The following is a 16,413-nucleotide window of genomic DNA, read 5'->3' as shown; positions in this document are numbered from 1 at the left end:
TCATTAATATACCAGGTTGTGACACAAATTATATTTAATGGACATATTACTATAGTTATTCATTCAATCCAAACATAACTGCTCTCTCACTTCTTTAGGGTTAGGGGATAGTAACTAGTTAGCAATAACAACTTTGTTATCGTCATATGGCAAAGGTATGTCTTTCCCCTGTAAAACCCGGGAAGTTAACTGAACTCAAATTATTTGAGTACTGTAAAGCCTGGGAAGCTTACTTATCTGAAATTATTTGAGTAAACTGGATGCCTTGACATTTGAGTTTGGCAACTCATTTAATTTGAGTGTAAATAAGTCATTCAACTGGAGTTATTAGTATATTGTACAGTATGTATTGCATTTTTTGTTGGGATAACTTAAAGGAGTCAAGTAAACTACACTAATTTTATTCACCTAATAACAACTTGAGTGAATTATCATGACAAGTAAGAATTATGTAGGCCTACACACGAAAAAATGCAATGTCTCAATGTGTGAGCTATCATTTTCTATGGATTATGGGTAAATGCTTCTTTGATTTTCTAATAAGTATTTGTTCTCTTAGCTGTTAATTGTGGCTTCTTACTGTTTACCAGGTGATGGGCAAAAATATTGTGTTGATGATTTTCAGAATATGGTCAGATATACCATTAAGGAGAAGCCCATTCTCAAAATATAAAGAACATTATGAAGTTCACTTTTTCTTGGCCTAATGCAAAGTTGATTGTGTTTCCCAATTTGACTTTGACCTATAGTCACTTGAAAGTGTCACAAAGTTGAGTATCCCAATGGTGTGATTGAGCCTATTGTCTGTCTGTATTGTCTCTTGGGGAGATACAGACACATTATGCATGTTTACATTGAGTAACTATATTACCCCTCTTATGGGCAGGATATGAGCTTCAGGAGTAAGGATTTCAGGATTTTTTGTATAGGTTTAAATTTCTATTAAATGAATAGGATTACTGCAGAATGAGGGTAATTGTGAAACATAATATTTATCACCATGGCAGTACTGGCCATCATGATATACTGTATCTTCAGATTATCATTACGTCTGTCAGAAGCATTACACATGATCTAAGATTTTAAAATCAGCCCACAGGCCAAGTCTGTTGTGGATAGTCATCTGCTTGATGGTGTGTGGTGTCAATGTAAATAACACAATAACATAACAGCTATAGTATAGCCGTAAATATAGTTGAACTATTGCATTCAAGATTCAATTTCAGTCAAGATTAATATGTGATAATGTGTTAAGAATACTATGGACAGTGACATTCTGGGAAATGTAATGTGTGCCATTTCTTATTGTGAATATACTTCTTGCCATGATTACTTAATTGAAATGAGTGGCATATACAGTCATGGCTGAAAGTGTTGGCACCCCATGCAATGAGTAATGTATCATGAATAAATAAATGTTCTTCCTTAAAAGACTGGGGTCATACGTATTGGCACCCCTATGTTAACCCTATGTTCTCAACTTCCATAGAGGCAGGCAGATTTTTATTTTTAAAGGCCACTTATTTCATGGATCCAGGATACTATGCATCCTGATAAAGTTCCATTGGTCTTTAGAACTAAAATTGCCCCACATCATCACACACCCTTCACCATACCTAGAGATTGGCATGGTGTTTTGTTCAGATTTGTTCAGTTAGCCTATTAGCCTGTTTGATGCTCATTGAGCTCAATGCAAATCAAACCAGCTGATAGGCCAACTGAACAAAACACCATGCCAATCTCTAGTTATGGTGAAGGGTGTGTGATGATGTGGGGCTATTTTAGTTCCAAAGGTCAAGGGAACTTTATCAGGATGCATAGTATCCTGGATCCATGAAATAAGTGGCCTTTAAAAATCTGCCTGCCCCTATGTTAACCCTTTGTGTTAAATTCCCATAGGGTTACATAGGGGTGCCAATACATTTATTTGTTTATGATACATTATTCATTCACATAGAAAGTTGGTGTCCTTAAAGGTTGGATATTTTCTACTTTTATTACTTAAGGCATTAAGATCAATTTCCAAAAGATGATTTTATATTCCTCTTTTTAGTCAACTTTAACATGGGACTTTCAGCCATGACTGTATTTGACTCAAGTTGAAATTAGGTGAATAAAATGAGTATACAGTAGTTTACTTGACTCCTTAAAGTTATCTCAACACAAACTACACACATAGAAATAACTCAGCTGAATGACTTATTTACACTTAAGTTAACTTCCCGGGTTTTACAGTGCAGCCAAGCAGTGGTGCTCAGGTAGGCAGCCAACAGAAGCCCAGGGACCATGTCCATGTGCTGTCTGAGTCCTGGTCAGGGACATCGACACTGCGTGGTACTGCACTGACTTTCCTCACATCCACATATCGTCAGCTCCAAGCACCTGACCTGTTCTCACCAAGCTCCAAGCACCTGACCTCTGTGGTTAAAAGCTGGGGGGAAAGCATGCCATCCTTCATGTCCCTTCTTCTGTTGGCTGCCTATACCCGAGCACCACTGCTTGGATGGGGAAGAATACCTTTGCCATACGACTATTACAAAGTTATTACTACAAACTAGTTACTAACCTCTAATCCTAAAGAACTGAGAGAGCAGTTATGTTTGGGTAGAATTGATAAATATAGTGATATGTCCATTAAACATAATTTGTCACAACCTGGTACATTAATGAAGTCAAATAGCACCATAGACCACCATCAGTTCTACATTTTCGCCATAACATTAAAGTATTACAACATGTGCAGCAGTGCACTGTCTCTCCCTACAAGCTTTAAACTTGGCTTGACTCATTCCCATAGATAGGGGTACTGATTGATAGAGGTTTTGGAATGCTATGTTATGTTTCCAATCTGATATTCACTTTGAAAACTGGTTCTCTTTAGGCGGAGATTGTTTTTTCATGTTCTAGGTCTGTTGTCTCTTATACTGTACAATAAATGTTAATTCTGACACTTCAGCAGACATCCCACGAGTGTTAGCTTTCATTCCATACCATTTTTATCTATATGGTCCTTGTGGTTGTGGAGATATTCAACATTTATCGTTGGCATGTCATGTTGAGCAGGAAACCAAAAAATTGCACAAGTCAAAAAATTTTTTTTTTTGCTTGACAACCACCATAATATCTTACCTATGGGTGTCTTCTAACTAAAAAAATAGGTTGACCGCTTGTACCAAAACATGTCCGCAAAAGTCTTAACGGAAGCCCTTTTCAGAATTGGCCCCCTGACTATCACACATAAAAATGAATCATAGATGTGTCAGACCTCAAGGGCCACATGAAGGGTATTGAGGGACAATCTCTGCAATCTAGGTTCACTTTACATATCTGTGTGTACGTATATTGGAACACACATCTCTTCTACTCACAGTCACCCTCTGCAACACACTGAAGCAAGACTGTGAACACATTAAGTTATTAACTCACAAAAACAACTACCAAAAAAAGTGAATAACTGAAAAAAAAAAAAAAACATTGGACGCATTACATTATACTCTGAAAGAATCTCTCTCTCTCTCTCTCTCTCTTTCTCTTACACACACACACACACTCACACACACACACACACACCAACACACACACACTGGTACGGCTTATTGGTAAAACACAAACATACAAATAAACAGATCCACACATCAAATCGATGAGAGCAAACATAGTTATGGACTCCCCATCTGTCTGCCCCACCTATCTCTCAAATTGTTTTCATTTCCAGTGCCTTTGTCTGCCCTTCAGTGTCCACATTAAGACAACATCTGCCTAAAAAAAAAATGATAAAAAAAAGACACAACAGGAAATGAGTTTTCTCCCTCCTACTGCCTCATTATCTTCCCCATCTCATTGCCCAGGGCCCTGTATTCTTTCATTCTTCCCTCTCTCCTCAGGTGTGATGTGGAATAGCGTGAGCCCTCTTGCTGTGCTTTGTGTGCTCATCATTGAATAATACAGAGAGGGGAACAGAGAAGGAGAGACATAGAAAGGTACTGAGAGAGTGAGATATATATCTATATATATATATATATATATATATATATATATATATATATATATATATATACATATAGAAAACATATGTGTATATGGAGAGAGAGAGAGAGAGAGAGAGAGAGAGAGAATCCTTTGCATTAGAATAACGTCTTCAGTTAAAGTGTGCTTGCAAACATTGACCACCACCCACGCACACACACACATGAACACACACACACTGACACAAATGTAGAAGCACAACATGCACACACACACACACACACACACACACACACACACACACACACACACACACACACACTTTCTCTTGTTAAGCAAACAATGTATTCCCTTAGCACTGATATTCTTTCAAATTGTGAAAAAATAAAAAAATAATCTCGTCAGCGACAATGGACTCTGGCCACAGACAACAGTGAACAGTGCAATTTCATTTTCAAAATGTGTTCCTGGGTGGAAGGCAATCTCGAGATTATTGGCTTCCGTGTCGTGAAGTCACACAGTCACGATTAAACAGGTATCTCTCACAACATATGAGTGTTTGACTTCCAAAGTCAAGTCTGGCTCCTCATTTCAGATGACTCAGACTATGATCAATATACTACAAACTATCACGGGAGGCAAAGAAATAATTATGGCTCCATGGCATGAATAACCTGTGATCATAAAATGGAGAGGTGAGTGATTTTTCTCTCTCTCTCTCTCTCTCTCTCTCTCTCTCTCTCTCTCTCTCTCTCTCTCTCTCTCTCTCTCTCTGTGCTTACGATGACGCAAAGATTTGGCTCAAGGCAGAGTAAAATGACTTGACGCCCTCCCGGAAGTGATATATCAACCTGTTGTTTTTTTTGGCCAGACATCACAAGGCCTGGGCAGGAGGAGTCAGTAACGCAGCGCCGCGGCTGCCATTTATCAAATGGGAGGATTACTGCAGCTCCACGTCCAAGGGAGCCTGCCGTCGCGCTCCAACCAAACAAAACAAAACAAAACTAAACAAAACACAGCACACCTCTAATGGCTACAGCAGAGCATGGTGCCCCAGCCAGAACTCACCGTCCTCTCTCTCTCTCTATGTCTGTCTCTCTCTCTCTGTCTCCTTTTGTCTTTCTTTCTTCCTCCCCCATCTCTCTCTCTCTCTCTCTCTCTCTCTCTCACTCTCTCTCTATCCCACACACACACACACACACACACACACACACGCAAGCACACACAAACACACACAAACAAACACACAAACGCAAGCACACACACACACACACACACACACACACACACACACAATCACAGATATGTTCACATCCACAGGTAGACTCAGAGCTAAATTCACTGTCACATTTGCATAAAAATCAGCACAATTAGAGCGGCGAACAACAGGGGCAGCCTGGTGAAAATAAATAAATAAATACAAAATACGCGTCCATATTCTTGGTTTGATTGGCTTTGTTCTGCATTCTTTTCTTTGAGAAAAAAAATAAAGAATCGAAATAAAGAAAACATAATTTGAGAGAGGCTGAGAGTAAACAAGGTTTGAGGTTGAATTCACAGCATTGTATTCACTGAACTATATAAGGCACAGTCCACATATCTAGCCCCATGTACATACACACAATGAACACGTTTCTCTTCATGGTTATGCTGTGCATTCATGGTTGTGTAAAAAACATTTGATTGGCCGATGAGTTCAAGGGCCTTATGTTGACTCTCACTGATTTGATGTATGGATCTTAAACACATGGTCTGAAGTGTATGGTTTAAGTGCATTTAGAATGGTTCCAGTCCACTTTCGCTTCTTAAACAGCAGTGATCAGATGCAAGGTCCATGGTTAAAAAAAAGTTGCTATTATGTTTCTTAATTAATCAAGGGTGTGTTTTGGGTGTAACATCCATAAAATCCATTAGAATGCCATCTGTCATTTCCTTTAAAAAGAAGGAATCTGCTTGGACGCACAACCTTCTATGCAACAGCTTGCTTTGCTAAAACAGGTGTGTATGACAAGTATATATGTATATATAAGTATACATTTGTCTGTCCTAAACAAGTAATTGAACTGGTAGGCAATGACAAAATTATGTCTTTCACTCAGTTATGCTCTTTCACAGTACTGCTGGACAAAAGTACTGCTGAAAAAAGCAACACTTATCCAAACAACAGTCAAATTATGCTAGACTTCTTGACAATTTTCTCTCAAAATAACAGCGCAGTCCTGCATATTTGACTTTAGGCTAGGAAGGTCTATGGCGTCAAAATAGCAATGTGCGATTGAAGCGCCTGGCCAAACCTTTTATTTCCATCAATATGCCCATGTGCACATACATTTGCTATTTAGATAGCATGCACACCTGGTGGTAGCCTGGCTAGCGCCTACCACTTCTCAAATGAGACGTGGTCTGGCAACCAGACGTTCATTTTCTGGTATTTGAAAAAAAAATGCCCAGATCCGTTCATTGAGCGCCACGGATGTCTATCAAATGCGTATGTGCATAGCTCATCATCGTCTTGCTTTCCCCCCCTGTTCTGTGATTGGTCCCCTATATCTGAGGCAAAAAAAGTCTGGTCGGTAGTTTCCAGACTGCCTTAGCAGCGTGAATGAAATCACAGCGCAGGGCAGGATGGGAACACCCAGGCTAACCTGGTGGGACATTGATAACTGCATTGGCCACAAACTGCCAACGACAGCTGCCTAGCGCCTGGTGCCATGATGCGGCCTTGTGTAAGGCAGGGCCCCTGTCAGGGCTTGGGAAGCCAATATGGAATCACTGGCCGCTCCTTTAACCTTTGTGTATCCCAGCCAATAGCAACGACAAATTAGCAGCCAACAGCTAGATTCAATAGAGTCTTATGATACACAATTCATTATTCCACAAAACTGGGTGTAATCGTTCCATCAAACCATACTCCTTCAGTAAATATGAACTATTTAGCATCATGTTGCTCAGTTAAAACTGCATATTGAAGAAGATTATGAAAACTTATTAACATTATGTAGGGTTCAAAACATGACAAGTAACTGTAGAATATGAAAATGTACTTAACACAATTTGCAATCCACAACTGGCTTGACCACTTAAAAACACGGTTTGCTTATTTAAGCAAGATATTTGCAAGCACTAACACATTGAGGTGCATCAACATATTTACAATCAGTGGAAAGAAACCCAATTCTTTGTTCATGCTGTGTTCCTGTATCTGCGATGGACTGGCAACAGCAAGGCCAGTGGTTATATTCCCAAAGGAGAGCACACATAAAAATACAATACATCTTTGAGCAGCAGCCTGATATAAACATGTCTTGGTAGATTTCAACCATGTGCTTTGGATGAAATTGTGTACCTCATATATATATATATATATATATATATATATATATATTGAACATTGAATATTTATGTTGTAATGTTTATTTGAAATAGGTTAGCTATATGATCAATTTAGAAAATATGAGTAACTGTATTATTGTGCACTGACCTTAAAAACACATTATTTCTATCGAATGACATCTCCCAAGGTTTCCATCGAACACTTCCCAAAACCATTATAGGTCAATTGATATACCTTTATAAGGTCAGCAGCTATGTTCAAATGAATTGGCCATATAGTATGACCTCTCTCTCTCTCTCTCTCTCTCTCTCTCTCTCTCTCTCTCTCTCTCTCTCTCTCTCGCGCGCGCTCTCTCGCTCTCTCACACTCACACACACACACACACACACACACACACACACACACACACACAGTCCAACCAACAATACTAGTGCATATGCTTTACATTAATGTGATCACAGCCCTTACAAATAATGCAATATTTCAAATGAACCAATCACATATTAATTAAAAGCCCATAGCTGATAATTACATGTGACAATCAGTCATACTAAAATCTTTTTACGTTCCCTTGATATTTCATTGCATGCCAATAATTTTATAAAACATAATTTAACATGTTTTGCCATTAAGACAGTGAATAAAACAGCATAACAACGCACAGATTGCACACACAGCCCCAGCGTAGGTGAATGACAAAGGCAGTCCCAACCTGCAAAAGGGAACATTTTATCATTTCACATGCCTGGAGGACTTCCATTAAATATCATGATTAAACTAATCAACAGACTCATTGGTGCCTGTCAGATAGCATCTCTGCCTTCTCAATTAGCCAAATCTCCTTGAACTCAATTGCACACATCATGATCACGAAAGCATCTCCTCGCAGGTCCCTCGTCTCTCCCTCCCCGGCCGTGGCAGCCCTCCTGAACAAGATAAGTGAAATAATCGAGGGGGAAATTAAACATTGTGCCCTTCTTCACAGACCCGTTCTTGCTCTCTCTCTCTCTCTCTCTCTCTCTCTCTCTCTCTCTCTCTCTCTCCCTCCCTCTCTATCTCTCTCTTTCTTTCCCATCCTCCCTCTCCCTTCTTTCCTTTCTACCCCACATGCACACCTCCACCGCCCCACCTCTCAGAGGACTATCCGCTGATTAAAAGCATTATTTGTGAGGTGAAAGCTACATGCACAGCATGCTCCCACCTCGGGATGCAATGCACTCTGGGTAATGCGTTCATCCATTATCAAGGAGGGGGGTTTTTTGTTGTTGTTGTTGTTTTCGTCATCACTGGCAGAGCCGGTCAGGGTCATCCACACACCAAAGCGTGATCCGAAAAGCAGAGAGGGGCGGCGTGAATAAACTAACCAGGTGAACACACATAGGCTTCCTCAGTTCAGCCTGAGCACTGTTCATTTTGACTAGGGTGCTGAATTTAGCTCATTTCAGAAGACAAACCACAGGTAGTAGCAACATAGACAACCACAACTGCTAAACATCATAACCATAAATAATTTGTGTGAAGTATGTTACACAATGAATGATGAGGAACACCTGAATTATAGTATACACAGCCATACAGTTATTTTAACGTACACACCTGAATGACCTTCACTTGTATATGACATGACAAAGATCCAGTGTTTGTTATGTAAACATGTATGACTAAAGCTATGGTTAAGGTGAGCCTTTTTTTTATAACAAAATGTTGGTCATACTAATGTCAGATGCATTTGATGAGTACTCCCCCACCAAATGAAATATGGTGTCAATAATTGGAGTGATAGGCATAGCAAACATTTTAAGAATGAGTGTAGCTGGTAAACTCAACCTAAACCACTGATGGAGCTTGAGCGCTTACTGCTCTGCAAAGGAGTCAATTAGCATCTAAATGGCTTTTTTGAACTCTGGCATTGGCCATTTGCATATGAAGACGACGAAGCTAAATATTTATCAGCTGAATACCAAGCAGAAATCTGTTGCAGCAGGTTAGCCCTGATTACTGAGGGGTTAACGGGATGGCACAGCATTCACCTTCCTCCGTTAAGAGCTTAAAAGCAGATTCTCGATAAAAGGGAAGAGCCAATAGTGTTTGCTGTTTTTTCTCCAGGCATGTAAAGAACACCATTATGCTACACTTGAAACAGGACCCATGAGTGTTGAAACACGGAAAGTGCATAGCAGGCCTTTTTTCCCATCCAGGAGAGAGAGAGAGAGAAAGAGAGAGGGGGAGAGAGAAAGTGAGAGAGTGTGTCAGAGAGAGAAAGAAAGAGAGAGAGAGAGAGAGAGAGAGAAACTGGTCAAAATCCTTTGTCTCAGGGATTTGAACAAGGCCTCACTGAGTTACCAAGGAAGTCCAACCCTAATATAAAAGCAATTATCATGTCACTCTGAAATGGTCTTATGAATCAAAATGGTGGGTGTTTTTTTCCCCCCTCCTCCTTCCCCAGTATATGCTTGCTGAATGTGTCCATGCCAATTCTGCAGTCTGCTCATTTTCATAGCCTGAGGAAGAGAAACACTCGGAGCTCAATGCAGACTATTTCCCTATGTCAATATCTCAGTTTAAAAAGTACTTTTTTCAAGGTTTTCCATTCTCACAAATCAATTAGGAATAAAAAAAATCTTTGCATGGTGGTAATAACTTAGTCATTGATTGCATAATTGAATCCTAACCGATTTAGCCTCACTGCGGCATACCGCTGTAACTCCCCCCTGAAAAAATCATTATATTCAAACAATCTTTTTACATTTCCAACAAAGATATATGAACCTGACATCATATTTATTGATGACATTAACATATTTTGGTCAATATAGTGCAATAAGTGCAAAGCAATCAAAACCAGGAAAACAAGAAGGGATAGAGAATTTGCGAATGCTTGTATAAAAATAGGTGTTACATTAAAATATCCGTATTACACAACATAATTATTACTTCAATTATTATTTATGAATTCTGATAACATATTAAAAATACATATTAAGAATGAATGCACATATTCATTTTTAATATATAATAATTTTCCTAATGGTAGCTGGGGAGACCCTAGGGTCTTCCATTTCCAAAAAAGTGCAGAAAGCATACAAAGACACTTTTTTTCCTCTTTTTTTGAGATGATGCAAAAGTCTCTCTTTGACATTGGGGGGTGTGCCACAGTTAAAAGAAAGCCACTTGTACAATGCGCGCTACAATAAATGATTTGAAATTACAAACATAAGCTTTACAGAAGAAAATGGAACATGGAACAGGTAATATTGATGATTAATTAAAGAGATTGGAAATACATGGCAGAGATTATACCAATAAATACAGTACTTACTTACAGACTAGAGCAGAGAATTGTCCTGCACAGTTGGATGTACTGTACAGTTGATCTTGTTGAATGGTGGTGAAATTTTTTTGTATTTCACAATATATGTAAGGTTATATTCCTGAAAATGTATTTTGGGTAATTGCCTGTACACTTACATAGACGTGTATTCAATTCTGGACATAAAAAAATAGATTTTGCATCACCAGTTTTGTGTCACCCATCAGTTTTGTTCCTCCACTCAAGTTCAGAGAGCATTTACTTTATTATTTTTTTTTTGTTATGTCATGTAGCTTTTGAAAAAAAAAGTAATACAGTTGGGCACACCCCATTTCAGATCCTTTTTTGTTGTTTTTCAAGTTGATGAATGTTGTGCCAAGGCACCCTTCTCTTTGAGCCAGCACACAATAAATTGGGGGAAAAAATGCTTGATATTTCTATAGACAAATGTTCAAAACTGACTGAATGTTGTTTGTTTCTCAAGAACTTCGAGGTAGTCTGGCTCAACTTGAAGTTTAGCCTTCAGTTCCAAGTACTCGTTTCTGTTGGGCTCCACATAAACAGTACTCGGTGTGGTTCCATACAGCATAGTTTCTCGTATTCTGTCAGGGTGCAAGTACTGACGTCTAACGTCAAAGTTTGCGTTGTAAGTGTACGGAGCCGGTCCGGTGTACTTGTACTCGAAGGTGTTGCCCGGGGTCGCTGGCGGCTTGTCCGGCTCGAGTATTCCTCGGAAGAAATGCTCGGCGTCCTGCACGGGGGACGGGTCCTCGCGCGGCTCGATGGTGCTCACGCTGTAGCTCGGACTCCGCATGGTGCTACTGTCCCGCTCCTCGTCCACCGTGCTCCGGTACGTCCCCTTCAGCTCGTGGAAGTCGCGGTAGTCCTCCACGGCGTTGCCCTCCCGCGACCTGTAGATGGGGTTCTTGCACATGTGGCCCAGCGGCTGGGGGATGTACTCGTAGACGTGCCCGGCGGGCGCCTTGCCCTTGGGGACCGAGCGGTTGCTGTAAAGGCTGTACTGGAGGTTGAAGGAGCTCACGTCCGAGTTGTTGGTGCTCGTGCGGTCGCTCTGGGACTTCTTGCGCCGCTTCATGACCACCACGAAGAGCCCCGCCGCCACGAACACGGACATGATGAAGACGAGCAGCAGGCTGAGGATGAGCACGGACAGCGGGACGGTGCTGGACGGCGGGTGGAAGGGCTGCGAGGGCTCGGCGGCGGTGGTGGCGGCCCGGCCGGCGAACGGCTCGTCGGACGGCGCCACCGTGGACACGACGACGTCCGAGTAGTCCGGGCACAGCTGCTCCGCGAGCACGGAGCGCATGTCTTGGCCCGACAGCTGCTGCGGTTTCTCGCAGATAACGTCGTTGACCACCGTGCCCGGAATGAGTTGATCGAGCCAGATCTTCATCCCCACGGCATCACACGAGCATTCCCAAGGGTTCTCGAAAAGATCAATCTGCACCAGCGACTTAAGCTGATCCAACACGCCACTCACGGGCAAGTTCTGAAAGTGGTTGCTGCGCAAATTGAGCCGAGAGAGGGACATACTGGAAAAGACGCCCCCAGGCAAGGTTTTCAGAAGATTGTTGTTGAGAAACAGCAGCTGAAGGTTGGGCAAGAATCTGAAGGTGCCCCCGACAATCTCTCTGATTTTGTTGTACTCTAAGTACAAGTACTGCAGACTCTGCAGCCCGAAAAACATATCTGCCGTGAGACGGTCGATTAAATTGCCATTCAAGTACAGCCTACGCAACTGAGTTAAATCCCCAAAAGCTCTGTCGTGTATGACTGCTATCCGATTGTTTCCCAGGTGAAGCAAATCCAATCCTGTGGCCTCCACGAAATCCGATCTACGCACAACAGGGATGTAATTCCCTGTGAGGTACAACTTTTTGGGATTGTATGGCTTGGGCTTAAGATCTGATATGCTCTCAATTTTCCGCTCTTGGCAGTTGACATTCAGCCCGAGGTCAGATATTTGCAGATTGCACGTGCACGCTGCGGGGCAGTCCAAAGGCACAGGGGCTTTGGTCTGAAAGGCGATGATGGGCCCGTAGTTGTAAGAGTTGGAGGGGATGCGGGAGGTGGGCTTGGAGCGGGTCTTGTTGGGGGGCCTGGTGCCCTTGGTGGGCCTCGACGAGGACCTGAAGACGCCCGAGGAGGTGGCCGAGGTGGTGACCGCTGCCGGGGTGGTCTGGAAGAACCCGCTGGTGCTCAGGGGTGGCGGCGGGCGCATCTCATACTCGGAGATGGGCCGACGGGGGCAGAGCTCCTGCTTGGAGACCTCATCCAGGTCCCGGCCGTGGAGGCGGAAGGGGGTCTCGCAGATCACCTCCCCGACCAGCGCCGTGTAGGCGATGCTCTCCAGCCAAGCCTTGAGGGGGATGAGCTCGCAGGAGCAGTTCCATGGGTTCTCCTCCAGTTGTAATTCCACAACGTTGCCCATATGCTCCAGCAGACCCGAGAAGGGGAACACTTTCAAACGGTTCCCCCTCACATCCAAGTGAGTCAACGGTACGTTCCGGAAAATGTTTGCAGGCAAAACGGACAACATGTTGTCATTCAAAATGAGTACAGTGAGATGGTGGAGTTTGCTCAGGGCATTAGGATCTATGTTACTGATATAATTATAATCAATCTGAAGGTATTCCAGACTCTCTAGCCCTGTAAAGGTATCATCCCTTAGAACATCTATTTTGTTATTGTTCAGGTGCAATCTCTTGAGGCCTTGGAGTCCATTAAAAGCTCCAGTCTCAATCTCTGATATATCATTATTTCCTAAATGCAAAATGGTCACACCGGTGTAATTGATAAAGTCATTGATGGCCAGTTTTTTCAGGAGATTTCCTGTCAACAGGAGATGGTACGTGGAAAAATGCACAGGGCTTATTTCCGTCAGTCGAACAATCCCTCTGTTCTCGCAGCTGACAGATAGTATCCCCTCTTTCTCCTCACAAGTACACAGTTTTCTGCAGATCTCCCCATAATTGTCATACATCTCGACCAAACTCAGAGATGCCACGACCAAAAGGATTATTTTCAGTATCCAGATATGCATTTTCATGGGAGAGAATGGCCCAACTCACTGTAGTGCAGATGCGGTCTGTGTTGTCATCTAGAAGAGAAAGCAAGCATCATCTGTAAATTGAAACATATGCATTTGCACTATATGAAGAAATGAGAAACATATATATTAGTACTGTAGCAAACATAAAATAAATGAAATACAGCATTTATTTAAAAACACAGCAAGGGTACTGCATTTATTAGGAAACTATGCATTTGATTAAAGAACAAGAGGAGTTTGTATTGGAAATACATATTAGCATTTTTGTACAAATATAGTCCATGCCATACATAAATCAAGGTGCGACCCTTGTATATTTCTGTCACAAGTATTGTGAAGTATTGTCAAGTCAAATCTTTGACAACATGTTTTGCTACACATTATTTGTTGCTCGAGAGTGTGCAGAATCCCTCATATTTTAAAACGGAGCAGGAGCATCATTCAATTCACTGCATTTCTTATGAAGTCAGCTAGCCAACACGAAGAACGCTATCGCCTGTTTGAAAATCAAGCAGTAACAACAACAGCCGTTTGCGGGCTAAAAACGCGTACCTATTTTGCTGCGCAATGTTGCAGAATTAAATTCTAGGACACAACTTGAGCGGATGTGTTGTTCAAAAACCACAGACAACCTAGATATCCCATCCTCTCCATTGCAAAGTGCTCGTGGGCACAAATGCCAAGCGATGCTTCCCCTTGAATGGAGGCATATTTGTTTCCACACTGAATAATTCATCCAAATAAATGTCCTAAAACGAAATCAACAATAACCGGAGCCTTTTAAAGTTGTACCATGCCAAAGCGATCGCATCCCTTATAAATATTGGCTAATAACATGGAAAACATACTGTACTCACCCTGCATATCCGATGACAGTAAGTTTTTAAGCGATAACTCACGAGTATTGAGGTTCTCCCTTCGTGGTAGCAACCCAGTGAGTACATTAATGTACGGTATCTGCTCGAACCCAAGATAGCGTTCATCGCCACTCTCACAGGCGCCTGAAACAGTGATTGTAACAGCCGCGACAATCGGAGCCCGTCATCCCTCGGGCAAAAAAGAAATCCCGAGTTCATTAAAAACAAAATTCACTAAGCTACGTCATCAGTAACACACAAATATCATATTTACCAACGTGAAACGATAGTAGGGTAGCCTATATCACACCGATTAGAAACATATCTGTAGCTTATCGAAAGGAAGATGACTTGATTCAGGCGCAAAAATTTCTCTCCCTTTCCCCATCTCTCTCTCTCTCTCGCTCTCTCTCTCTCTTTCTCTCTCTCTCTCTCTCTTTTCAGTTGCGCACACACACACACATACACACACACACACACACACACACACACACACACACACACACACAAACACACACACACATAGCCTGCTGAGCGCACACGAAGATGAACACGAACTATTTTGCGTCTATTTATTGTGCCATGTTCAAAAGCAGCAATCCGCACCGTGATGCATGAGATACTTAACATTCTGCTGAAGAATGTTCTCCATAATTTGTAATTGAATAAAGATTATATTGTGAAGTGATGATAATTCAACTGAACAGAAATGCATTGACATCCGACTCGTCTAAATGACACTTCAAATGTAGCAACACAACCGGTCTGAAAAAAAAGAAAAAAAAACGTTCTTCATGGAAGTTAACCATAGAGAAAACATTGGGGGAAAGGGATGAAAGAACAGAAGGCATCATAATAATGACTCTTTCGCAAGATAATATCACAATTTACAACATCACAACATTATGCTTATCTCATGCCTAGTTGCTACCTCCTTTAATTCAGTATACTACTTAACACCCGCAGTGCATCAGTGGCACATACATTTCAGCACCATAGACAGCTCCCCGGTACCGACCATGGCTGCACATGCATTTCCCCCTCCAACTAACTCGTTAGGTGAAAAAAAAATCTTACCGGGTTGGAATTCGAGAACGTGATAGCATTGCTATCGCCAGGAATCTGTACTTTCCTTTAGGATCATATTAGTCCCGCTTTTCCAACTGTAAAATCCTCAGAGTCGAAGGTCCGTAGTCTCCAGCTTTGAATACATGCACTGAATTGTACAAACTGTCTCTCTAAGCTGGCGATGTAACGGTCAAGAAGACACCGTCAGACTATGGGTTTCTCACGGTGAATGTCCACCAGCACATCGAAACCACACCGTGGAAAAAATGTCCATTGTCAAAAAAAGAGTGAAATATTGCGAGAAATTCATATGCCACCATTTAGACATTCATCCCGATCGAGACCACCCTCCCTCTGGAACGCAGACCGGCGAAAACGGATGGGCAAAGCTCGCATCCCCGGTCTGCTCTGAGTGGTATGGCTTATATCGCCCTCCTCATATGCTCTATCTTTCCAAGGTGTCCTTATGTTTCACTCACGCGCTCATCTCATAGGTGTTATGTCCGGACTCCGGGTTGCAATCCGTTTATTTCATAATTCTAAAGCATCGGCATTATCAGCTTGATACGGCGTAGACCTGCATAGGCATTATTGTTAGGCAAATTTAACCAGCGCTTCAACTAGTGGAACTTGGATTTCGATTGGCTCACTGTTGCTGTACCACTGTCAGATCAAATGCAGATTTTTGGCCAGGCGGTACCAAATGACTGACATCAGATACAGGAAATAAAGTAGCCTAGAGATTTTAAAAAGCTGTTCGCGTGATCAAGATGTTCTATTGCGTATTTTGCATTTAAATCAATTG

General features: G+C 41.8%; 1 protein-coding gene across 1 annotated transcript; it reads right to left on the bottom strand.

Moving 5' to 3' along the window:
- Positions 1–10,062: 10,062 nt before the first annotated feature.
- LOC134071270 (SLIT and NTRK-like protein 5) lies at positions 10,063–15,945 on the bottom strand. Its single transcript, XM_062527919.1, has 2 exons — positions 15,618–15,945; positions 10,063–13,731 (listed from the first exon to the last, which is right to left on the bottom strand). Exon 2 carries the CDS (start codon positions 13,678–13,680, stop codon positions 11,062–11,064), a length of 2,619 nt encoding a protein of 872 aa, XP_062383903.1. The 5' UTR covers positions 13,681–13,731; positions 15,618–15,945; the 3' UTR covers positions 10,063–11,061.
- Between the last annotated feature and the right edge of the window lie 468 nt (positions 15,946–16,413).

Source organism: Sardina pilchardus, chromosome 23 (genome assembly GCF_963854185.1).
Source record: "Sardina pilchardus chromosome 23, fSarPil1.1, whole genome shotgun sequence".
NCBI lineage: Eukaryota > Metazoa > Chordata > Actinopteri > Clupeiformes > Clupeidae > Sardina > Sardina pilchardus.
Note: the sequence above shows the minus strand (reverse complement) of the source record. Positions and strands in the feature narration are given on the sequence as shown.

Coding starts and splice junctions, on each gene's coding strand:
- LOC134071270 (XM_062527919.1), bottom strand. CDS start 13,680: ATGAAAATGCATATCTGGATACTGAAAATAATCCTTTTGGTCGTGGCA.